Source organism: Rhipicephalus microplus, chromosome 3, assembly GCF_043290135.1.
Source record: "Rhipicephalus microplus isolate Deutch F79 chromosome 3, USDA_Rmic, whole genome shotgun sequence".
In the NCBI taxonomy this organism is placed as follows: Eukaryota; Metazoa; Arthropoda; class Arachnida; order Ixodida; family Ixodidae; genus Rhipicephalus; species Rhipicephalus microplus.
This window is the reverse complement of record NC_134702.1, coordinates 4,374,889-4,401,665: the sequence shown is the minus strand read 5'-3', so window position 1 is coordinate 4,401,665 and position 26,777 is coordinate 4,374,889. Positions and strand designations below refer to the sequence as shown.

The 26,777-nt window shown below is 44.4% G+C and overlaps 1 protein-coding gene across 2 annotated transcripts in view; it reads right to left on the bottom strand.

Moving 5' to 3' along the window:
* LOC119183856 (selenocysteine lyase) overlaps positions 1-26,777 on the bottom strand; it is a 47,767-nt gene that overhangs the window by 17,878 nt on the left and 3,112 nt on the right. The window contains exons 2-8 of one of the 2 annotated variants that reach the window (XM_037433802.2): positions 25,422-25,531; positions 23,326-23,397; positions 23,223-23,251; positions 22,942-23,104; positions 15,653-15,780; positions 4,312-4,476; positions 2,508-2,605 (exon numbers count right to left, since the gene is read on the bottom strand). In XM_037433802.2, the coding sequence (XP_037289699.2) occupies positions 2,508-2,605; positions 4,312-4,476; positions 15,653-15,780; positions 22,942-23,104; positions 23,223-23,251; positions 23,326-23,397; positions 25,422-25,531 (765 nt within the window). The remainder of the gene's footprint in view (positions 1-2,507; positions 2,606-4,311; positions 4,477-15,652; positions 15,781-22,941; positions 23,105-23,222; positions 23,252-23,325; positions 23,398-25,421; positions 25,532-26,777) is intronic. The other variant, XM_037433803.2, reaches the window with a different exon arrangement.

Genomic DNA, 26,777 nt, shown 5'->3' with positions numbered 1-26,777 from the left:
GAAAATGCTTCATCATGCTTACCCGATCTAAAGTAGCAAGAACCTTAGCAAAGCCAAGCATCACCTCACCAAGCTAGGAGGTGCCAACCACTGCAACCCAAGCTTGCACCACTAGCGCACGCTACTTTCACTTTTTAAATTCTACATGAGTCATAATAGCTCAAAAATGAGTCATCATAGCTCACAAACAGCTTTTACTACAGTTGGTTTCGTTCTTAGGCTTTTTTAAAAAAATTTAGTTCACACTTATGTGAAAACTGTATGCATCACTCCACTGTACTATATGTGTAACATTTGATAACCTTGAAATCTATTGTCAGTCAAATCAAAATACATCACTAGTGATCAACACACTGAAACCTCCTTACACAGTATTCCAATACACTCAATCGACATGACAAACACAAGGTGATGCGAAGGTGGCGGGGCCGATGTTCGACTCAATGCTAGGGACTCACATTGTACGGCCTGCAGTCGCCGCACACCGTGCGGCCCCATCAAGGTACAACCATCTGCACCAACCGCCACACGCCAAAGAGAGCAGCTTATGTGCCGTGTGCCGCCACCCAGCCTCACCGCCAGGCGTCACTGCTGCCACTACAGCGCTAACCACGTTGATGATGATAAACGATCGCGAGCACAACGCCACCTTACGATCGATGGTTGTGAACACTAAATGCGGCCTATGCGCGAAACACATGAGCCCCACAAGGCGCAGAACTTACAGGGGGTGATAGCACCCACACAAATTTCAGCCTTTCTCTGAACCAAGAGTTTCTCACACCTATTCATGCTCTTATGCATTATTGTTAGCACAGTAAAACGTTTCAACTTCAGTTTGCATTCTGTATTTCCCCAAACCAATGCATAACCAGAGTTCTATTATTGTTTTCTACTATTCTTTTGCCTAGGTGCTCTGCTGCCATTCCATTCTCTTTTTTTTTTTTTGCACGGTTAAGAAACTAATATATTGCAATAGCACATACAAATAAACCTGTTTATAACGAACCACCATATGACGAAGTCCTCAATATAACAAAGTTTTTTTATTCCCCGCTGTTACTGCTTAAAAGCACATGTATTTGCAACCTCTGTGTAACAAAGTAACAGTGGGAGACATCTTTGATACAACGAATTTTCGCCTCGGACAATCCAGAAATTTTGCCCCAGATATTGTCATTTTTGCACGAGCATGCATCACAAGATGCCCAACACGGCAGCTCACGAGCCACGGCGCGCTCCTGGCCCCAGCGACTCTCTGGCTAGAGCAAGCGCTCATTGTTGCGTGTGAATGTGCGCGTGGCGAGCAGGCGGGCCTGCGCCCGATGAGCCAGCATTGCCGCTGTTCTTGCCATCACAGGCATATGCGCCTATGTGCCCTCCCCTTACCTCCAAGCCAAAAATAAAATAAGAAAACCACTTTTGTGTCGGCAGTGCCACGCTTTTAGTTAGCGTCACATATGTGAGGCCACGCTGCATATGAAGGGCACTTTGCGAAATAGTTTTCCCCAGTGTCTTTGTCGTTCACTCTTCATTTTCAATGCCGTGCACGCGTGCATCGTTTCACTGCCCACACATAGAGTGACCAAAACGACGTTCAGCTTTTTTTTTATCTTAAATGCATACAGCCATGCTGTCACTGCTAAGGGGATGTCAGATTAGGCAGTGATTGAAACTCTCCGAGACTATGGTGACAGCGTCGGATCTTCAGGGGATGACTACAAACCACGCGCTTCCGTCTTGCACTGCGCCCCGAGTTCGCGAGATAGTCTTCACGACTAGCCGATTATGCTAGAAACAACACGAGGGCACATTGAATGCAATGCAATGAATGCGATAGCAACAAATTGTAATGCACGTGCGAAGTAAGGCTGGCAGTCAACTCTTTTGGATCTAATATCGCGGAAATCTGACAAAACGTCGATGTAAACAAACATGGCCGCTCCAGAGAGAAGTGCTCTTTCCACACAGTGTCTTCGCGTTGAAAGCGCACTGATGTTTGCCAAGATAGCACGCGTGCCAGCGATCGCAACTGCGCCCTTAATATCAAAGTTTTCTGCTGCCATATGAGATGACCGCCTCCACCACTGCCACTTGTTTAATTTGTGCACTTATTTTTTAAATTTTTGTACTGAGCCTGCATATAACAAAATCCTCTTTATAATACGTTTTTCCAGGAATTCATCAACTTCATTACATTCAGGTTTAATTGTACATCATATCTACCAACACTTCAGACTTTTTCGTTTCTTTATCTCTCTTCAAATTTACTTGAGTGAATATTTCATGAAATTAATTTTAGCTAACCAGACTACTCTTGGTATACTACATTGTATATGAAAATAATTGAAAAACAATGTGCTTCTTCGAAGGGCAGAACCGATGACATAATAAAATGGGCAACAGAGGCCTCCTTCATTGTGCCTCTTTCTGCCTGTACTATATTGTACAGGGCTGTATACAAGCAAAATGTGGTTGATCTTTGAACAATATGCAGATGCTCTCACCCTGGCCTGAGACCACGCTCTTGTCCTGCACCAAACAGGAGAGGATACAGTGGCTTCGAGTCTCGGAAATAGAGGGCTCCTGTTCTGGGTCCATAAAACTGGGCAAAGTAACAAAGAACAGGGCACTGAGGCATTAAGCAGTATACTACTGAAACCTGGCAAAACATACAGCAAGCATTATGAAAGCCACACAGGTTGCTGAGAAGTATGATTCATGATGAGCAGTGTATGGTAAAAACACCTGAACAGTAACAAACACAGGTAATAGAAACAAGTGTTAAATCATAGTGGAAAACATCTATGCAAATGGGTATATGACATGCTGCATCTCATACCTCTGATTCAAACATTGGTAAACTTTCACAATGGTGTTCACATAAAAAGTGGGGTTCCCATAATGAGCGTCACCTCAACATACACATTGAGACACCTCCAGCTGTGCTATCTATGTTTTTTACAGTCAAAAAGACCACTTTTTTGACCCACATTTCATGCAGACAAGTGTAGTGTAAAGCAGAGGCTATGACACACTGTGCTGGCATTGTTCCCTACAGCCATCTGCCTTTTTTCACAATGCTCATGCGCATGCCCTATTCCCCCTAATGGAAAAGTTGTGAAACATCTCTCCTCCATCTTGGAGGCTTTGCTTCTAGCAATAACAGTTTTCCCAGCCCCTACCAAAGCTTTATGAAAATCGCAGACAGCAGCACAGGAAAATGAAAAAGGTAAATTACAGCAGAATCTGTGTAGCTGGCACTGTCTTCTACAAAAAGCACCAGACTTCACCGCAATTTGCAACCACTGGCTGCTTATACACTAAGTCTTAGCCCAAACATCAATAGTGACAACCTCAGCAGTGACTCTCGACAAAGTGCTAGCTCAACATACAGCAAATACACAGCACACAAAAATAGCCTCACAGCGAGAAAACCCTACAGCTTGTCTGTGTATGCGAGACCCATTAGTAGAAATTTTTATCTTGATAGAAGACATGGTGGCATTTAGTAACACCTTTCCTTCCAGTCAGTGTATAAGCATGCTGACAGTCCTATCAATTGCAAACGAAATGATGTCGCACATTTGCACAGCCTGCGTATGTGCCTTTTATCTTCTACTCACAATTACCGAACCTACAACGTAGACAGAATAGTTCTCATGCTACACTTGTTTTTAAAAAATGGGATATATTTAAGCTTCACCTTTAAGAGTCGAATGTGACAGCAAAATTCTGTTCTTAGTGCGTATTTCAAACATTTAGTGTATGAAACCTTTAGTGTATGAAATCAAGTAGTCCTGAGCGATACGTCCTCGGCAATACCTTTCAGAAGATTCCCGACTTTGTCCTCTTCAGACATTCCAGAATTCATCTTACCCGATTCAGAAACGCCTCTATGTACGTAGTCGATGTCTCACCCCTCTTCTTCATCAGCTCATACCTGTTGCAATATCATGTAGCCATTCACCGCTGCTTTTGTATCAATTCTGAGTTACTCCTTATGTGTTTGCGGGCTACTGCAACATCTGAATGTTATGCCGATGGTTTTCTGTGTACTTGAAAGGCACCCACACAAATGCACCAACTAAAACAGGAGGTATTACACAAATGATACACAAACATACTCGAGCAACAAAATTTAGTCCCATTTAGCTTTCGCAAAGAAAATCATAAAATACGAAATTTTGCGGTCATTCCTCCTATCTACACAAAGCAGTTCAAATTTTTATGAACTTTCCCAACCTCCTGGAAACAATATGTCTAAGCAAGGAATGATGAAACAACGACAAACAGGTGGATTGCACCTACCTTATGCCCTGCAATGGACAAATAATCCACCTTCAGATCATCCACGTTCACAGCCATTTTGCCAAGAGCTTGTGCAGCATCAGTGTGAAATAGAACCTCTGGGAGGCTGTGCTCCTTTCTGTGCTGGTTGACATCTTTCAGCAGGGTCCCAATGGTATCGACTGGCTATAAATAAAAGGAGCACTCTCATACACGAACAAGCGATGAATGGGAATTTTTATATTGTTCTTAGTGGCACACTCTTTCAAGAGCATAAGAATTAGTTATCTGCAAGCATATGAACAGCAGCACATGATTCCAATATCTATAATCTATGACTGCACCACAAGTAAACCTTTTCAACGTTTCCAAGTACTCTCTTCTGATTAGGAGTACCTTGCATATCTACACTAGTACAATAATAAAAGTACCATGTTCACTCAAATGTAATGCAAGTTCTCCACATTTTTGTTACCAAAAGTCAAACCTCGCATTACAATTGAATATCAAAATCCTATATGTTCTTCTTGGATGTAATGAGAGCCAAACCTTGCATTACAATCGTGGTCGCACTACAACAGAGTAAGTACGGTACAAGGTTATTCTTTTAGAACTGAGAAATACAGGGCTGAAGAAATTGGGGTGGTCTATGAACTGGACACCGGGGAAGCACCTCAAATAAAGGACATGATTACACAAGGCCATTAAAAGACGGAAGAGTGAAATCTGTCAAATTAGCTGCATGAAAACCATACTGTAAAGTGGATAAGCAACAAGAACCAGAAAAACCATGCTCATCGATCATGCTCTCTCGCACGTGTGCGATGTCCATCTGTTATAAATATGCACGTGTCGTACATCTATCACTGGTTATTTGTCAAGCTTAGCTCGCAAGGCAGGGAAAAAATCAAATGCACGAGCAGTGGGAACAGAGGCTGAGCAGTATTTTTACACACACCAGTTGCTGTTCCAAACCAAAACACCATGCCAATTTATTTGACAAAACCAGTTTATGCTCTTTGCATTTGCTCAAGTAATCAGTACATTCGATTAAAGTAGTGTTACCTTATTCTCGTAAATACGCACCCTTCGTATTTATACACTTAAAAGTACACACTTAACAGTACCACACATTAAACACCAGGAAAACATTATTTCTTAGCGTACCCACTACAAAGCTTTTTTTTTCTTTTTTGCCAAAACACTTATTCCAGGTAAAAACAGCTCAATATAGATGAGACGAACAAAGTAACACACCGTACCAGTCACCTCGATCAGTGCAAAAAAAGAAAGGATCACAAAAACACAAGCCCTGCTACATACCAGTGCTGCACACAGGACAGCACTGGTCCTGTGTGTTTTTTTCATTCTATTTTGCGCAGTTTTTACATTTTACAATGTGTGACTAACTAGCCCAATGAAAAGCACTTATGATCATATGACTGTCTAAAAACATGTGACGGCGATGCCTAGGAGCGTTGCACAGCTATTACAGGGTCTGGAAACGCATACCTGCAAAGTTCAAGTAATCTGAATCTGTGATATTTCTGAAACGAGGGGAGTGGAGGGGATGCGTGCCAATTTACCTCGTCTCCTTCCCCCTTTTTTCACACACACAAAAAAAAACACAGCTTTGAGAAGGGGGGTGTCCCAAATTGCCCAAGCACTGTAAGAGTAAACAGGGGCACTGTGGTCTTATATTGGTTTAAAGTGGCCAAACAAACTAGAGTTTTTTTCTAACTACAGTAGAATCTTGGAAATACAAATTTCTTTGGGGAGCAAAAATATTCATATTGTTCGAAATTTCAACTTTTGTCAATGTGGACAGATCATGCTTAGAAATTTCGATTTCTCGGAGGTTCTCCTGCCAACCCCACAAACATAAGAAATGGTTCAAATCAGGGAGACTTGGCAAGTATGGGAATACACAGCAACTGGCATAGCAAGAGTAGATGGAAATACATTATGGCTTTCCATGATGCACATGATCCCATATGTGCCCCACTGAGTGAAAAGTGACACTGTTTCATTGAAATGCACTACCAACATGTAGAACTGATCATACCTGGCTAGTTACATTTAGCATGTTGCCTAATTCAATCATACCATCACTGCCTGGCCACTTGATGTGCTGCGTGTGCATTTGCCATGAGAGCATTCCCCACACCACTTCAGACAGCGCACGAGTGCAGCAAGTAGTTTGTTGGATCAACACGGCAAGCACGTAGCTTCTTTTTTTTTTTTTTTTTCAGAATGATATGTGGAGTTTAACGCCCCAAAACCAGCCTTTTTTTTTTTTTTTGGACCGATTGTTTGAAAAACTCTTTATGGCAAATAAAAAGTTGCCAAGGAATATAAAAGGTGCTTCATTATTACAAGAAAATGATAGTGGAATCCAGCACAAGAGGAGAGTTAGTCAGCAATAGAAAGCAAATGTTGACACTGCAGTGAAGCTAGTGTGTCTGCACCCGAAAGGATGCTTTCTTATCAAATAATCTCGACCAAGAAGGGCCATAAAGAGTCAGTAATGGGAAAACGAGTGACAAAAAGAAAAAAAGGGAGGGGGGTGGAATGCAAGAAAATCAGTCATCCATTTATACGCATGCACAGCAAAAAAAAAAAAAGTGTTCAATACTTTTTCTGCCCTACTTCTCACACTCTGTCTTAACAAGAGGCCTGCGAGAAGAACGAGAGCCATTTTATGGCAGGAACTATTGCACAAAGAACACAAACATTCAGGAAAACTACTTTATTGGACAACAAAAACTAAAACATGGATGTTTCCCTGACACAAAAGAGGCAGAACGTTAACATTCATTTTAGCAAGCAATTTCAAAGAATGGCATTGCCGATGGTTTTACAGTAAAAGCTCGTTAATTTGGCACCCATTAATTCAGAAATTCAGATAATTCGGACGACTCTATTGGTCCCGGCCAAAGTGCATGTTAATCTATGGAACCAAACCTTCGTTATTTCGTCGGAATTCGGCTCCGCACCGCTTAATTCGGACAAATGCTGACAGCTGCTGCTACACAAAAGTGTGATAAAGCAGCGCTGGCACCACTGGAGTGAAACCGAAACCTGAGTGGCATCTCCATCATCATCAACTAGTGGGGGCGATCGCAGCGTCACCGAACGTCGGGGTCTTCTTTCTTCTACACACAGCGCCTCCGACGCGATTTTCCCTTGTGTTGTCGTGCCGAAACCATCTCTTCTTGCGGAGTTCTCTTTTTCCTCCATTGTGACCGTATTTGCATGCCACCACCATCGTGCGCTACAGTGATGGCAATGCCGAAAAAGCGGCAGAACTACGACGCGAAGAACTTGGCGACTGAAGTGGAAATTTTGGAAGCACTGAAGAATGGCGAATCGCGACAGCAGGTTGTGACCAAGTACAACGTGAAGCGGAGCACGTTGGGAACGTACGTGAAAAATGAACAACAGATTCGACAAGCCTTCGAAAGCGAGAAGTTTCATGCCTCTAGAAAGCGGGTGTGAACCGCAGCTCATCCCCAGCTCGAAGAAGCTTTGCTCCGGTGGATTACTGACTGTCGCAACACGCATCTGCCTTTGAGCGGGCCTCTCATCATGGGGCAAGGTGAGAAGTACGCTGCAATGATGAACATTGAATCGTTCAAAGCGTCAGAAGGGTGGTTTGCGAGGTTTCGAGAGAGACACGAACTTGTCTTCAGGAGTCTGTGCGGCGAAAAGGCCAGTGTTGATGAAAGCGTGACCACCGAGTGGAGAAATGTGAAGCTGCTGGAGCACATCGCCGCATATGAACCACGTGACGTGTTCAATGCAGATGAAATTGCTGTATTTTTAAGAGCTCTGCCCGACAAGACGGTGACTTTCAAAGGGGACGCGTGCATTGGTGTCAAGAAGTGCAAGCAAAGGATAACTGTGCTTCTTGCTGCCAATATGACTGGCACGGAGCGCTTGCCACTACTTGTCGTCGGAAGGCGCTTAATAAGCCATGTTGTTTTAAGAACGTCAAAATCCTTCCTGTCGAGTACACAGCAAACAGGAAGGCATGGATGACATCGGACATTTTTCGCGGCTGGCTGCAGCAGTTGGACCGGCACTTCACATCGAAGGACCGCAAGATAATTATGGTTGTTGACAACTGCAGAGCCCATAACTGTACAGTCGAACTGAAGAGCATCAAAGTAGTTTTTTTTGCCACCCAACTCTACCTCTGCTCTTCAGCCGATGGACCAGGGTATCATTCACTACGTGTAGTCGAAGTATTGCAAGCACCTGCTAGAGCGAATGATCATATGCTCAGAAGCTGGAAAGTTGTATCAGGTGGACTTACTGGGCGCAGTGCACATCATCGCCCACGTGTGGAAAAACACTCCGCCGCAAGTCATCGCCAACTGTTTTCGGCACAGCGGTTTTGTGAGGCCCGAGCATGCAGCAGTAGCTGACGATGGCATCGAGGAGGTGTCAGCCGAATCCACCGACGATGACTGCCCGACTTTCGATGCTGTCCTTCCCACAGATGTGACCTTTCAGGACTACATCGGGATTGATCATGGTGTCGCCACGTGTGGTCTCCTGACCGATCAAGAGATTAATGATGTCACGGGCGCCCATGAAGACCACGATTCCAACGAAGAATCATGCGACGAGATACAGCCGCGACCTCATCGCACCTCACGGGAAGTCTCGGAGGCGCTGTTAATATTAGAGGACGCTTGCCTGAACACTCCGGACAGCTTGCGTGCTGTTGGCCATTTGGAACAGTTAAGAAAAATTGTGATGTCAGCCGGAATCTGCGCGAAAACGCAGACGACAATTACAAAATACTTCAACAAATAAAGGTATGCTTCTGCAGCTTGATTTTAAATGTTGTTTTCCCTGTTCATTCGTTAATTCGGCATTCGGTTAATTCGGACAGTTTTTCCTGTCCCGTGAAATCAGAATTAACGAGCTTTTACTGTATCATATACTAGTAAAGGTCAATGCAAAAGAAAAACCATCATGCAGCCTGGCCGAAAGAGAGTGGTTCACACTGCAATTTTCATCCATCACAGTTTCTCCATAAACACAGCAATAGCTTCATCCCCACTGACTTGTATCCACTGAATGGGCACTATAGTGCCAGACCATTAGGCTGTTCCTCCGCTGTACAGTTCTTCAAATATGTATTCCCTGTTTTCAGTGTCAAGAAGCTGCGTTCTGCAGCAGATATACTTACTGGGAGCGTTGTCAATATCTTGAGGTGTGCAAAAATGTTCGGGAAGAGGGCTTTGTCGCATTAAGCTAAAGTGTTTGTCGCAAGTGGGGAAATTCGTCCTCTAGCATGGCTTGCCATTTAGTTTTCGAGGTTTCCCATTGACCTTTTAGTGTAAGGATATGAGCGGTTTCCATATAGCTCAAGTAAAAATCGAAGGTCGGCTGCACAGATTCAAATTTGCCTTTGGAGGCTTGCTTTGGCAACACAAATTGTATGCTTCCCAGTGTTTTGCTATGGTTTGCAAAGTGCCCTTTAAGGGAAGCTTTCAGGTCATCTGTGTACGGAATTAAAAACGTGCACATCTTCCACAGAACTACTACAAACGTAGCTTGCCCAGTATCTTTGTGTTCCTACCACCCGTAGAATCTCGCTCTTTACTCTGCCACTTTGTCTTGACATAGACAAAATATTTTGTAGAATTCTTTCTTTACATTAGCTCCCATCTCTTCCAGCTTAGTCAGCCCCAAATGAATCTGCTCCAAGGTGACGCTCATATTAATATATGGGCTCTGCAGACACACAGACAAGTGGTTTGTGAGGCCTAAAAATGTCTCACTAACAGAGAGTTGGATGAACAGATTCGCTGATGAGGGCAATGAGCGGTGGACGCTGTTGCTTTGCCATGGAAGGTGTCCATAAACTCTTGAAATGAGCGAACTCTCTCAGAAAGTGCTTCTCCAAACAATGCAAATGACCCGTGACGCTGTAACCACCTTGTTTCACAATATTGACGCAGCCAGCCGAATAACTTTGCAGACGCTTCTAGATGCCTTTTTTAGTCACCCAAAAAGACTGCCGTCCTTTTTGGTGACACACGAAAGAAAGTGCACACTTTGCTAATTGTGCCAAAATCCCGTCGAATGTTTTGGACAGCTGAGGCATCAGTGAAACAAGAGTTCAGGAAATGCGACGAGCAATGCGTGTACAAAGCCATTGGGAAGTCATTCCGCATGAGCGCCTGCAACCCTGAAAGTCAAGGACACTCTTCCCTTTCCTTTCACCATGTGGAACTCTCACCCTCGTCGCCGGGTCGTTGAGCGATCCGATTGGCGGGAACTGCGGGCACCGGGTGTCTCAGGGTTGTCCGAAGGCTGGCTTTATAAGTCGAAGATGGTTGTATGTTACTCTTTTCCTCTTCTTTTCCTTCTCAATCCTCATGAGATGTAAATAAACACCCGTCTGTCCTGCAAAAGTACAAAGGATGATTCTGGTGGCGAGGGTCACCTGCGGGACCCGGTCCTAACAAACTGGAGGCAGTGGTGAGATCGTCCTAACCACCAAGCCCCAAAAATTGCGCGAGATTGGGAGAACTCGTGAAATCGAAGTGGCACCGTCTGATTCCACAGACTAATCTGCAAGTAGGCTGTAGCCCTTTCCCCGCAGGTTTTGCTGTGCTACTTATACACGAATCGTTCGTACAGAAGCTTACCTGGCTTACCGGCCTGGCCCCAAGCACACGGCGATAGAGGGTCAGTCAGTGAGGCGTCAGTTAGTGAAGTCTGTTGCTCAGGAATAGCAAAATTCGCTCAATCAAAAAATGAGTGTTTGATGGTGTAGTGCAATCAGTCGGACTGCTGAAAAGTATCAGTAGATGGCGCCGTGGGAGAGGTGACAAGTTTTGAAGAGGGCCGCCAAGGTGACGTGATGGCATCCTACTTCGGAGGGGTAGAAGGTGATCGTCATGCCGGTGAATATGAGAGCAGATTTTCGCAGACCAGCGCAACAAGGCCCAGATATGAGGTGGCGCTCTTGGTGAACATATAATATGTTTTGATTACAAATACAATGTCTAAGTCCATGCTTGTTCTTTCTGAAGTCAACGATTGCCGCATTGCTGTTTCCGTAAACAATAAATAAAGAAAGTTTGAGCGAAGTGCCCTTGCATGGTGGTCGAACCGAACCAACACATGCTTAAGCTACGATAACTTTCGTCGTTCACCAGCGTCAACATGATTGAGTGCATCCAACGAGCGCCGATACGACAGCATGAAAGCTTGAGAACAAGAAGCGATGCATTAATTCGCACAATGTCTGAGCAGCTCATCAGTCTCAACATACGGCGGCGATCCATTCCTTCTGTCACTCATTCTTATAAAGCCTTGCGGTAAAGGAGTAAAACATTTGTTGCGGGCGAATTCAAGGCTCTAGGGTAGGGTGTTCAGCACCCTACCCTACAGCAGTTATCAGACATCCCTTGAAGTTTAAGCCACTACACGTACGAGGAACATTGCTATTTTCTAACGAAAATGCGAACAACGCGGTACCAAGCGTATAACAACGAAAATAACAATGGTGGTGGACTCCTTACTTTCCCAAGAGTTATGAGCAAGTTCGCAAAATTGTGACGCTTCCGTTGGCATGCAAAAGACGAATAACTGGAGAGCTACATAAACACTCATTGAACAGGTGTGTCTCCAAACCATAACAAATTGTTTACACTCTTTCCTCTTTTGCGCCACGCGCACCCCTGCCCGAAAACAGACACAGCGGACAAATGGTCGTGGAGTTTGGATAGGCGCAAGTGGGATCTAATGGGTTAATGGTTCGTCGAAGCCATCACATTTTATACTAAAAATCTCTTTTTCAAGCTCTCCATGTATACAATGTCTTCGGCTATCTTCTCCAATCGACGGTCTTTGGCGATAGGTAGAGAGAATGTGGTCGTAGACTTGTGAGTCATTCGGATGTATTCTTCCCTGTACGTGCAACGGTTTCGATGACACCTCAGACATATGAGTGAGTGGTGTTTTTGTTGTGGTGTTGATTCACGAACCGAACGCTGAATTTCTCAGCGAGCGTTGCCATGCTTTCAGAATAAACATTCTTTGGTAGCTGTTTTTCATGAGTTCATTGAATAGTGTTTGCTTTTCATTTTCACATAGGCAAGGGGGAACCCCCTGGGCTCCCCTTGCCTATGTGCCTGGTACGTTTAAAATAGTGCTACACCACACATGCAACGGAGCACACAGCTGGAGATGCTTATTATTACAAGGTTGCTTGCCTTAACTCAAACTGGCACACTCTTCAATGGCCGCCATCTCATTTTCAATGATGCCGCTGAGGTCTTCTGATTTGGAGCAATTTTCGGAGCAGCAAACATTCAATTTTGGAGCACTTTAGAGCAGCAAAATTTTTCATTTGCAGCAGTAAAACTTTCTACTTTGAAACACTTTGAAGCAGCAAAATTTTCCATTTTGGAGCAATCTGGAGCAGCTAACTTGAAATCCTGGAAGAGAAGCAAGTTGAATTCACATTCAAGGACATTAAAAATTATTCTAAGGCTCTCGTGAAGAGCTAGAAATATTTAGATTCATTGCCAATTTCATGGAGCCAATCGTCCTAAAAGCACTCCCTATTTCAGTTGATGCAAGAACAATGGTGTCATGCTGTTTAGCATTCTGGAAAATCTTGTTCAGTGATTATATTTGTAGCAAATAAACAGAATTGATTAACTGATATTTGGGGTTTAACGTCCCAAAACCACCATATGATTATTAGAGACGCCGTAGTGGAGGGCCCCGGAAATTTTGACCACCTGGGGTTCTTTAACGTGCTCCCAAATCTGAGCACACAGGCCTACAGCATTTTCACCTCCATCAAAAATGCAACAAATAAACAGAATACTGGCTGCATAAAATTGTACTTCATGAAATAACAATATAAATACACCTATGTGGCTATTAGCAGATGTGCTAAACAAGTGCTGTGATGTACAACGCTAGACTCGCACAGGCCCAAGCGCATTTCCCTAAGATGACTTCAAAAATAAAAATAGGTTCTTTTTCTTCACAACTGATTAGACTGCTGCGCGTAATGCGACGTCATTCAGCTAGTCTCAGAAAGCCGGCCTTCTGCAGCACTCATATCTGTGCTGAAACTACACAATATAACAAACATCATTTTCCTTTTGCAGCAATATTTTATGTGGCTAGAGCTTTCTGTCTATACTTTAAAAACCCCCTGCGGTGTCCTCTAAAAAGAAGTGCACAAAAAAAATCTCACAGGGTACCATATGCATATGCCTAAGGCAACACGAATGCATGATTAATCTTGTTTTTAATGGGATAGCAATTATATGGACATTCTCAACTGGTTTTTCCGTTGCCAGTGGTGTAGCCAAAACTTTAAGAAAATTTGGGGGTGGGGGGGGGGTGCACCTTGATCTGACGGGGGGGGGGGGGGGGGGGGTCATTTTGCTCTATATATGCCATGGCGAAAAAATTCGGAGGGCACGTTCCTGATGTGCTCCCCCCCCCCCCCCCCCCCCTGGCCACGCCACTGGCCGCCATGTTTTGTGTAATGTCCCAATCGATATCATCCCCCAGTGCATCATATTTTACACACGAGTAAGAGCGCGTAAGCTAGGGCAAGACGAACGCGGCTAAAGCAAAGATAAGAAGAGCAGACCTATCTCCTTTGCACTGAGGGCGAATGCGATAGAATCACCCCGTATGCCAGGCCTCCCATTGATTGTTACTCAAGCAGAGAGGAACGTGCCCCCCCGTGTCCAAGAAACAGGAAGGACCTAGAAACGTCAGGGATAATGGCATAATGAGACGAACAGTCTCATTATGCCTCGAGATTGTGCGCGCCAGCTAATTCAAGCAACGCAGCAGCCACCCCTCCATCCCTTCCTTGAAAACGAAGCAATGAATGCGATGCTGTGATGTTCAATTCTTTTTCTAACTATCAGCTATTGACCCTGTAAAGCGAGAGAGACGATCGTGTAACAGGGCGAAGCCGCTTCACAGGCCTTCCGACACCAGAGCTCCCAGCGATATGTCCTCACTATAGCTGCGGGTATTAAAACCGAATTGTGGCTCTTCCAACTAGGAGGCATGCTTTTATAAATGAGATGATATTTAAAAAGAAAGCACGCGAGAGTTTCCATTTCGGACCATAGCAACCTTGAATTCGAAAGGGCAGGGGGTTTTTTAGGGACTTTCACTGCCACAGCGATTATGAACGTAGATGTGCTGGTGGAACAGCTCTTCTGTATGATGATCCATGGATAAAATGTGTTAGAGAAAAAGTGCCAACATGTTCCCATCATTTACATGTTCTTCTGCGGATGCGAAGCACGAAAAATTGCATTGCGATGTCCAGACATAGGCGCGACAGACATTCTGGCAGCACGGGTGCAGTTATTATTGAAAATCGCTTTATTACATGCCATGCAACTCTTCAAACAAGCTATCAGCAGCATTCCTAGAACGAACGACGTCCGCCGATAAATCGCGGCCTTAGTTTCACTCTACCGATTGGACTGAACGTCAGGAACCCCTGCAGAGAGTGTGTTTCGCCATTAAGCGAACTTGCAAAACAGAGTTGCGTCGGCACCAAATATAGCATAGTGGATTTTAGGACGCACGCGGGACCACAGTTTATTCAGCGTAATAAAATAGGCACTACGTGATTGTGACTTTGGTGGCCCCGAGAACAAGGTGCTCATGTACTGACACCTCAGCGAGGCTATCGCCAATGATATACCATCCCAAATCAGACTTCGGCGCATTTTGGCACCATTTCTGTTGATATTAGGAGGATGGCGCAGTAAATCTCATTTGTCCTACTTTGGCGCAGTTGGTGCAAAAGTGCGATCACTGAGATATTTTTTTTTTGATGCTATCCATAAAGGCATTGCCACAAATGTGCAAAATTTGGAATGATTGACTGACTGGTCTCTACTGCCAGAGACAGGCAGATTAATTTTTGCAGAACAATATGATGCCACCAAAATGGAGGTGCAGTTAAATTTCATGTGGTGAAACGTTATCGCAGTACACACTGACTAATGGCCAAGCCACTATAGCGTAGTCATTGAATAGATTGATGCTAGGCTATGTACGAGTGGGTGAGGAATTTGTTCCAACTAAGTTTTAACCATTAGATTATTTAAAGCAGGTTTTTTAAGTTGCAGCTCTCTTGTTAGCAGCACAGCACACAAAGTAGTCAGAACACACCTCAGACTGAAGGCGGCAAACCAGCGGCTAGCTGCTCAAATACTGCGGTATGTATCTGGTTTTGTTTTTTCACACAAGAAAAGATGGCAAACAGCACTTGTCGACGGATGGCATTCTTCAATTTGAATATTCACTGTTAAAGTGCCTAAAAGCTCACCTGAATTATTCCAGTCTCGTTGTTTGCCAGCATGATGGTGACAAAGCAAGTATTCGGTTGAATAGCAGAGATAACTTCTTCAGCAGACACACTACCAGTGACCTTGGAGACAGGAACAACTGTGAGGTCTGCACGTATCATTTAAAAATAGTCATTCTTAGTAAAGCAGGACAAAAAGGGGGCAATGTTTAGTTTCTGGCACATTACACTACTACTATATTCATTTTTTTCTTGGCTTCCTTTTTACAGCGAATTCGACTTTTCTGTGCTGTAAATTGCACAAGCTGTCCAGATTCACTTTATTACTTGTCATTCCTTCATCCATTTCTATAATGGCCAGTGTCACCCAGGCTTTCACTAGATAGAAAACCACCTATGCACAGTTGTGGGGTGTTTGTCACTGACTATAGCTTTTGCACTAAAACACCCAGAAACAAGAGCCGTTCTCTTCACTCTCCCAGTGGCAGAGAGACGAGAGGACTGCTGTCACATTCGAAGAGAACTATGCGACAAGTCTGTTTGTATAGCTACCTACCCATACTCCTACCGATTCGATGACTATTGCACAAAAAAGCACCTTACCTGAACACATATCATTGCAACAAATGTGCGCCCTACATCACTGCCTCATGATATGTTACGAGTAACTTATTTATTAATCTATATATGATGCAAAGAGCTCGGCGAGCATGATGGCGCTAGTTCCAAGGGCAGCAAGGTGTCAAAAGGCAGGGCATGCTCCCTGTCGTATAAAAGATAGAATGGCGAATAGCCGGCAGTGTCGTGACGCGACGAATCATATGCGAACGTCACATATGGCAAATGAATGTCTCAGTCCTCATGGTCAGCTGCTACATATTTAGAAAGCATGTCGGTTATGGTCCTGTGCAGGCACTCCGTAAGAACATTCGTTTGCGAATGGTATGATGTGGCAAACTTGTGCTTCACAGAGCAAGAGCGCAAGATTTCATAGACGACAGCTGAGAGGAAGGCCCGGCCCCGGTCAGTGAGGAGTTGGCGTCGTGGAGCTCCGTGTACTAAAATTATATCGTACACCAAGCATTCCGCCACATACCGTATTTACTCGCGTAATCCTCGCACTTGCATAATTCTCACAGCTCCCACATCGCCCAAGAAAAAATATGAATTTTTTTTCCTCGAGTAATTATCGCACCCCAGAAAACTGCCGCAATAATGTCGTCTGCTCATTCTAGCCATTGATGATGATAGCGCGCACCATCTCTTAAGCATCAAGTGTACTATTGCATGGAGATTCAATACAATCCAAGCCAAGCCGAAGTGGCCGGTGCGCGTTGCGGCATGTTTTGTATGTTGTGTAGGTAATCTTGGCACGTTATGGGGCGATACTGAAGCCGCACGGCTGCTTCAAGTTGCAAGTGATAGATCATACACTAAACAACGGCAACAGGGCCGCCGGTAGGCCTTTCGGAGCCTACGAGTTTTGTGTTCGCTACTGGTGACGGCATCTGAAAGCCACCAAGACGCGTTGGGCCTGCCGTGTGCCTAAAACTGGGATTGATGGTAAACTTTATTTCTTCAAAAGAAAACTGCGGACGATTCTGTTAAATAGCCATCAGCCCAATACTGACGTCCTACGCTTACCTTTTGAGGGCTCCTGTTGAGCGCCGACCGCTACCGCAACGCCCACAAGCTTCGTGTATGATATTCTAATTCTCGACTATTTGATTCCACTTTTTGTGTCTCAAATAAATCTTGCCTTGTGTTGAACCTCTGCTTTTATTGTTGAGGTAAGTTCTAATTAGTACTTCTTAAAGCTTGCTGTAAGTTGCTGGTGTGAGAATCCCGATTCGCGGCCACTTCGTTTTCTTTTTCGCTCTCTGCATTTTCGTGAAAAGCTTTCCCCGCGTAGTTCTCGCACCCCCCAACTTTGCATCGATTTTCTGGCAAAAAAAGTGCGAGGATTATGCGAGTAAATACGGTAGTTTGCACAACTTGTCGGAAGTGTTTGTGTGATAGCGTACCATGTCGCATAGTCAGTGGCGGCAGCAATCTATTTGTTGCCCGAGCTGGAGATTGGGAATGGGCCAAGCAGGACGAGGCCAACTCGAAAAAAAGGTTCGGTGGGGACGTCAATCGGCTGAAGGAATCCTGCTGATAGGAAAGATGGCTTTTCGCAGCGCTGGCAGGACTCACAAGCAGCGACGTAGCGTTGAACAGAAAGGGCGAGACCAGGACAAAAGAAACGACGACGTGCACGGTCGTATGTGCAAAAAACGCCCAAGTGACCCGCCAAAGGAGCGTCATGAAGTTGGTTGAGGACAGTCGCTCGAAGATGTGCTGGTATGACGGGGAGATCGAGGTTACGGTGATACAGGATCCCGTCTTTGAGCAGGACGACTTGTAGAGATGCGTCGTGAGGCATTGCCTCCAGCTTGTCAATGATGGCTCGCAAAGAAGCATCTCGGCGTTGTTCGTTGCCAAGGTTGAGTAACTGCGTCACAGACAGAACGTCTGGAAAGGTGTCAGTATGGGCGGCTTCTTTCACAGGGTAGCGGGATAAACAATCCGCATCTTGATGTAACTGGTCTGTTTTGTCCGTTACGGTGAATCTGTATTATTGTAAACGTAGGGCCTAACGAGCGAAGCGTCCTGTGGCATCTTTGAGTGAGGCCAGCCAGCAGAGCGCGTGGTGATTGGCGACTACACGGAACGCGGGAGAAACTTGGCGACTACCCACACAAGAGCAAGGCACTCACGCTCCGCGATTAAATAGTTGCGCTCGGCGGTAGATAGCAGTCGGCTTGCATAGGCTACATAACATGGTCATGTCCCCGTTGGTGTTGCAATAACATTGCTCCCATGCCATTCCCACTAGCGTCAGTGCGAATCTCGATTGAAGCTGATGGATCGAAATGAGCTAAAATCAGCAATGTTGTAAGCAGGGTCGTGAGCTGAGAAAAAGATGAGGCTTGATCAGTGCCCCAGGAAAACGGGGTGCCCTTCTTCAGGAGGTTTGTGAGCGGGCGTGCAATGGTTGCGAAGTCCTTAACAAAGCATTGGAAATAAGAGCACAGTCTCAGAAAACTGCGAACATCCTTTGTGGACTTCGGGACAGGAAAGTCCGTAACAGCGCAAATTTTCTCAGGATCCGAGCGGACTCCTGCGGCATCGATGCGGTGGCCAAAAACGATTATTCGACGACAAGCGAAGTGGCTTTTCGAAGAGTTCAATCAAAGTCCGGCTCGATGGAAAACGTCAAGAACTGCCGATAAGCGATCAAGATAGGAGTCGAACGTGGGCGAGAAAATGATAACGTCGTCTAAACAACATAAGCACATTGACCATTTGAAACCTTGGAGCAACGAGTCCATTTTTTGAATGTGGCTGGTGCATTACAGAGACCGAAAAGCATTACCTTGAAATGATAAAGACCGCCAGAAGTGAAGAATGCGGTCTTCTCGCGGTCCGTCTTGTCGACAGCGATCTGCCAATAGCCGGATCGAAAATTGATAGCGGAGAAATACGTAGCACCGTAAAGACAGTCTAAGGCTGTGGGAATTGAGGCTAGCCTGCTGCCTTTGCGCGGGCTTTGCCGCCTTTTCTGCCGTTCTCATGTTCCGACATGTCTGCCCTCCTTTGCTGTCTGCCGCGCTGGGAGAGCGGAGTGACGTTTAACCCCCCCCCACCCGGTAGCGGATGTTGACTGTGGCGCCGCGCGCGGAGTCTCCCGAGAGGTTATCGCGCGCTGTGTCGGGAGCGGGCAGAGAGATACTCTCCGGGACTGCAAACGGTGAGCCACGCAATCTTTTCCATCCGTCGGCTCCTGTCGCTCGGGGCTCGTCGGACTTCGCTGACGGCGCCTCGCGCCCGCGGCGAACGCTCACTTTTTGTTGCCCCACTGCGTACGTACGGCCGAAGGGTGGTACGGTGTTTTAGTGCGTGGCCTAGCTACGCCGACCCGTCTCCCTTCGAAGCCAACGCGAGCGCCTTTGCCCTCGCTCGAGCAACCAAGCCTTGGTCCCGGTGTCTCCGTGGATCACCTTTACCGCGTAGACGTGCTCGTGGCACCCTGAGCAGTACTTTTATGCCCGTGGCATGGATAAGCCTATTTGCTTTCCCGCCGTGCCTTTGCAACGGGCTGTACTGCGTTTGGTGTTGCCACAATAAAGTGTTGCGACCTTGAGCAGTATAGTGTCCTCGCCACGGCGACGGTTAACGCGTGCCCTGCGGCTCGCTAAGACCGGACCCACGCTGGTGGCCGTACTCCTTTGGGATACGTGTACACCATAAGGCGTCGTCAATTTTAGGCAACGAGTAAACATCTTTCGTAGTAATTTTATTGAGATGCAGATAATCTACACAAAAGCGTCACGTTCCATCCTTCTTTCTGATCAGGACGACAGGAGAGGCGCAGGGGCTACACGAGGGCTCGATTATGTCTTTAGCAACCATCTTGTCGACTTCCTGTAGTATGACTGTACGCTCGGATGCGGAAACACGATATAGACGTCAGTGAATTGGACTCCCGTTGCCTGTGTTTATGCAATGAGTAACAACACTCGTTCGGCTTAAGGACATGCTGGCGAAGTTAATGTCACGATAGGACTTCAGAATGTGACGGAGGGCTTCAGCTTGATCAGGAGTGAGGTCTGATGGCACCATGCATTCAAAGTCGGCACCTGATAAACATTATAGAGTTGGATCATGGTTTGAGCTGCAGCAATCATCCACTCTGAAGGGCTCAAGAGTATGGTGTTGTAGGGCAATAATTTCGACCAGGCAGATACCTTGGGGAAGAATTTGGGCAGCGAGGACAAAATTGGCAAGAGGAAAGCATGCACGATTTCTAGCAATTGTGAAAATCATGAGCAGAACAGCAACGCCATGCGTAAGCATCACGGCATAAATTGGTGCCACCATGTAATTGCCATCAGGTACAGGTGGCATAGAGGAGAGGTCGATGTGTGTAACACCGTTAGGCGGAAGGCGTATGAAATCGATGCAGCAGAGACGGCTTTGAGGTGGGCCAGTCGGATCGGAAAGTAAAGGCATTTCAAGGTCAAGACAGCCGGCTGAACAGTCTATAAGGGCAGAGTGAGCGGTTAGAAAATCTATACCTAGAATTAGATCATGAGGGCAATTTTCGATGAAGGTGAAAAGAACAGCAGTGCTTCTATCTGCAATAGTCACACAGGCAGAGCACATGGCAATAATAGTGGCAGTTCCACCGTCGGCGACTTTAATGGCTCGGTTCAAGGCAGGTGTGACAACTTTCTTAAGTCGGCGACGAAGAGCAGCACTTATGATGGACACATGCGCCCCAGTATTGATCAACATGCGCACAGGTACATTGTTTAAAGTAACATCCAGAAGATTCCGGGTGGTCTATAATGTTACACGAGGATTTCTAGCAGAGGTCGTCATCAATGCAGCTCCACCTCCAGAAGCTGCACTGCCTAGTTTTCCCGTCGGGGTGCTGCGAATAGGTCAGAGAGACAGGACGGCGTTGCGGGGGCAAACAAGATTAACGGCGAGCATGGGATGGTGAGCGGGCGTAGCGAGGTCTCGTCAGAGACTGTGGCATTCTGTCAGGATCGTGTCAATGCTCGTGACATTATTAAAGACCAGCAGGTTGAAGGCATCGTCAGCAATCCCTTTTAGGACGTGATTAACTTTCTCGTCCTCAGGCATGCGCTGGTCGGCCTTGCTACAAGCGCCAGGACGTCAAGAATGTATGAGACGCACGATTCAGTAGACGTCTGGGTGCGAATGCCGAGGGTCTTCTTGGCAGCGAGCTGGCGACCAGATGAATCGCAAAATAGATCATGGATCTTCATTTTGAAGAGATCCCAGCTCGTGAACTCAGGTTCATTGGTTTTATAGCATGTCAGCGGCGTGCCGTCGAGGTAGAACCGAACATTCGCGAGCATGAGCGTTGGATCCCAGTGATGGGTAGCGCTAACATGCTCATACCGGTGCAGCCAGGAGTCAAGGTTGATGGTACCGTCAGCGGAGAAAGTGCCAGGATCCCGCAGAGGCCGGAGGGTGACGTAGGTTGTGGACTCGGCTGAAGAAGTTGGCGTTGATAAGGTACTGGCAGTTGGAGTAGCCGAGGGACACTGGTGTTGTGACCGCTGCGTGTGTCCATCGAGGTATGGAAGTCGTCCACCTCCACCGACAATGTTACGAGTAACTTAATTATTAATCTATATATAATGAACAGAGTTTGGCGACCAAGATGGCAGGTGTTCATCGACAACCAGCAACCATCGTCATCTTTCTCTTTCATGCAGCAAGGCTGCTGCAGCTGTTCTGCATCAATATAGTAAGTGAATCTCTAAGACTGTTTGTTCACTTGCTAACAATCACAAACACCACTGATGGTTTTCTAACTGTTTATAAAATTTGTCTCTATGGAAGTTACTTGATTTCAATAGCCGCTGCTGTCTTTGTATCTCAACAAAAAGACCACCTCTAAGCTCCCTAAAAATTTCACACCACCTGCTCCTTTCAAGTTAACCGATCAATCTACCTGTTTCAAGTATATAAATTCAAGGTGAAGCGTTTGTCAACAAGAAGCTAAGCTTGTTTGCAATTCTTGTAGAAATGCAAGAGGCAGAGATAGTAACAGAGACCATCATGACAGACATATAAAATCCAGAAAGCACAGAAGTTCCTTATTTTTGTGTGGTGGATCCTATTTCAATATTTAGCGAAAATCTGCAACAGAGGCTTCACCTCTTGAGGCACAATTCTGTCTAAAGAACCAAGTCTGTACAGCACATCTAAAATTTATAAAATTGGTTCTGCTCTCCAAAACACCACAAATATATATATATATATATATATGCTCTGGTTGCACAAACTACAAAAAAAGCAAAAAAAAAAAAACAATATGGCCTCCACAAAATAAAGAGTTTTCAGTTGCAGAATCTTTACAAACTTAACTGTAAAGCTCTATTTTCTCAAAAACCCTAACGAATTACAGTTTGCTTGGTAGCTTCAGCTAGTATTGGATGTTAAGAGTAGTTTTGCCTTTGACTAAGTTCCTATTAAGGCCAGTTGTACATACATTGTTTAAGATAAATGCACTGTTTTGCACATAACCAGCACTTGAATGCCATTCTTTATTTCCTTCTTTTTCCGTTGTCCACTCCTACCCCGTCAGCAGCTTCCAACTAGCCTCATCTCAGACCTTTATCTAGCAAAGAAAACACTTCAGCAAGAGACGAGACACAGATGCATTTGAAACTTTGTTCAGAGGTAGCCTCTGAACTGGCTTTGTATCATATTTAAAACACCCTTACCTATTCGCTCATCCTCATACAAGTCTTTCAGGGTAAGCAGGATTGAATTGTGCTCAATGTTGCTGGTGATGACATGAGGAATTTTGGAATTTGAGAGAGCTGCAAAGCTGCTTCTTGTGTTCTTGAAGTGGCGCACAAGTGAGTGAATGATCATATTGTTGCTCTGCAAATAGAAAGAAAAACATGAAAATGAGAGCTGGATTGGTGTTAATGCATGCTCAGATCACATAATAAGAACTTGGTGCAGCAAACACCAGCATAGTGCAAGTTAATGAGCAAACCTCTGTCCCTCCTGATGTGAAGACAATTTCTGTAAAATGAGACAAAAAATGCTTAATCGCGTGCCCTTAAGCGAGCATGCACAACATCTGTAACTATACAAACCTGATGGCGATGCTCCAATCATGTTTGCAACTGACATACGGGCCTCATCTATAATTCTACGTGCTTCAGTTCCTGCAGGCAGAAAATATCTTTGTGGCTGTACTTGAACGAATTGTTTATGTGAAGAAGCATGCAATATGCAAGCACTTTGCTCTTTGCACACCAGTTTACTGTAAATTCTGAAATATGTTATCCGAACGTTTTCTGAAATAGAGTGAGCCTAAATTTTTTTCATATACGTCATAACCAAACATCCTCATTCACACAACTTCCCAAACTTTTTTGTTTTGTCAAGTAATGCTTAACTAAATGTCATCACCACTGTTTTTTATTTGCTAGAGTCAAAACTTTTTTTTCATCTTCCAAAAACCAGTGAAACATTTGTAATCATCAAATGCTCTTCATAGCACAGTTCCGTGTGCTATAAAATTCAGTTGTTTAATTCTTTTAGTAACCATTGTTATAGAATAAAACTATCCTGTAACCTGAGTGACAGTGAGAGTTGACCCAAAGAGTCCACTTTTCTACCTAATGAAAGACAACAGCAAAAACTGCAGTACATCTAGCCTCATAAACAGCATCTGAAAAGAGCTCAGTCAAGTGAATTGGTAATAGATAAGTCCCACTAAAACGCAGCAAAGACATGAGTATCTCTAATTTATTTTCTCAGGAAGTTTCATATTTTTATTGCATGGATTTTTATATATATTCTGAAATGACATTAACAGCAAAACTACTAGCCCGACATTTATGGCCTGAAAATTTGGTAGCCAGCCATTATACAAAGCATTACTGCTCCAAAAACAAATTATATTTTTTATTTATACAATACCGTAGACCTTAATTAGGTTCATGCAGAAGGACAGTACATAAATGAATACATTGATGAGTGAAGTCAGAAATGACAGAAAAGAAATATAGAAAAGCACAACAAAATAAAGCAACTTTAAGACCCAAAGAATGAATAACAATATCATCAGAAACAAACAAAATATTAATAGAGAACATAATGCACACGCATAATATCGAAGAGAACAATAAGATTTTTGAACTACTAAAAAAAGTAACACAAAACCTAAGGAACACAGGGTTAATTAATGTGACACTGTTGATAACATCGAGTAGATTTATGTTAAATAGAATCTGCGTTTAATATTTGTGATGCCTCCAGGGTATCCCAACTGTTAACAGTTTGTAAGAAGGAAAACTTAAATAGGTTAGTTCTGGTGCTGTATGGCATTAAAGCAAGATCATTATGATGCCTTGTGTGCTGTAAGTGGGGACCCATAGGCCTGTGAGTGAAGAGAGAAACAATTGTTTTTAAGTAGGAAAAAAAATTTTAGCCTGTCAATTGTCCTTCAAAGTTGTACAGTCTGAATGCTATGTAGTTTCATTAAAGCTGTGGGAGAGTCATTTATTCTATATTTAGAAAAAATAAACCTAACTTCTCAGCATTGAGTCATTTCTAATGCATTAATGTTAGATTTTGTGTAAAAGTCCCATATGATGCCTGCATATTCGAGATTTGGTTGGATAATTGGATTTGGTTGGTATAATCTATGAGGCTGCTCAGATTGCGCTTGAAAGGAGCACATGCGTAAGCAAGCCACCAGTTGCTCTGTCAGGTGCGAGGGTTGGCGTAGCAGGCTCAGTGATTGTTAATATTTCTTATCTTTACATCTGTCATTTTCTCGCTCTTTTTTTTTCTCTTCACTCGGGTATATTAACAGCCTTCTTGTCAATAAAATTTTAGTTGGAAGTCAGCGCTTGTCCTGTCCTTTTTTCGTCCGCCATGTATTTCTTTGCTCTGTTAAACCTTAAATATGCTAAACTAACTAGCCCAATCAGCTACTTTGTTAAGTCCTTTCCAACATTAAAAAGGCCAAATCATAGAGGCAGTCCTTTTTTCACATACTCCTCCTCAAGTACAGATAGACGAATTGAGCTACCCACAATATCATTAGGCAAGCAGACAGTGAGGATTACATACTCACCAGGACAATGCACTGTTGATACTACACAGACTAAAACAGCTGATTTATGCACCAGTGAAAAACAAAATAAACATCCAAGAATTTGAAAAGAGACTACTTCACCTCCCTCATGGTTGCTTGTTGGATTTCCCCAAGCCACCTGCAAGGCATATATGATGGATTTCTGGACCTCTTCTTCCACCGGTGCAGTTGCATTATAGTCAAGGTAAATGCTAAGAGGAAGAAAGTGACTGTTTTGTAACAACTGGTTATGTTTGACTACCCTAGAAACTAAGCCTCAGAATTGGGCAGCAGTCAATCACATTAAGGCCAGCCAATAAATAAGTGTGCCTCTCTTCTCCCAAGAGCAGCTCTAGGCACGTGTTTTAGATGCGAAGCCGCTTATGGCGGCGTTCAATCTCGTGTAACCACCCTTGCTACCCATGCGCAACAGCTGGCCCAAGCACTGCCACAAAGTGCTCAGGCCTGCACAAGTGAACATGTAACAGACCATGGCCTCTCGCCGATACACTATTAGCACTCGTGTGATGGCATTGGGGAGCAAAATTCTGCAGTGTGGCATGCTTCCACAAGAGTACGGGACGAGCAGCGGAAACTACAGTGAATTGATGGTGTGATCCACTTGCAAGGGCGCGTTAAAATTGAGCAGGTAGCGGGAGGTGGTGTAATTTACTGTCTTATCTGAGCACACGAAAAAAAAAAACAGCCCGAGCACTTCACACAGCTTGTTAACAAGCAAATGTGCAGCCCTAGTCTTCATCTCTTTTAGGGTATTCATTCATTATTCCCTTCAGACAGAAGTTATGATCCAGTGTCTACAAATCTGTCATATTCGCATACCTCAATTTTAAGGCCCTAAATATTAAATAGCAAAAAAATGAAATAGTGCATTTTTCACATAAAAAGAATATAATCATAAGACCGTAGTGTCGAGCAGTTCTTTTTGATCTGGTATCTTTGTTTTTTGCACTAATCATGATGAGTATGTTCCAACAAGCCCAATTTGCTACTTTACTTTATAAGATCCAAATGAGTGCACAATTATTTTTTGGTCGCATTCATTCTGAAAAAAAAAAAAGTAATACTTTCGATGTTTGTTCTGCAACCCTACACGTCAAACAAAGTAGCGCTGACACCAATGTGATCAGTCACAGTCATATGCAGCACATTGAGATGAAGTCAAGACATATTAATAATGGAGAAGGGTCAATTTATCATTGGGCAGTTGTGATATCGTCAGTGATAAGCCGGTTTATTAACAGAGAAGCACTCCTTTCATTTGGATGGCAATCGTTGCCCCCTACACCTCTTTCCAGCATGGTGGTCACACTTAGTAACCGCCTTTTCTTCATTCTTTTTCTTCTTTAAACACGTCAGTCCCATGTGCCGGACTTTAAATGGCACATTTCTTAAAGCATTTGACAGGGACATTACTTCATATAAAATTCAATTTGGCAT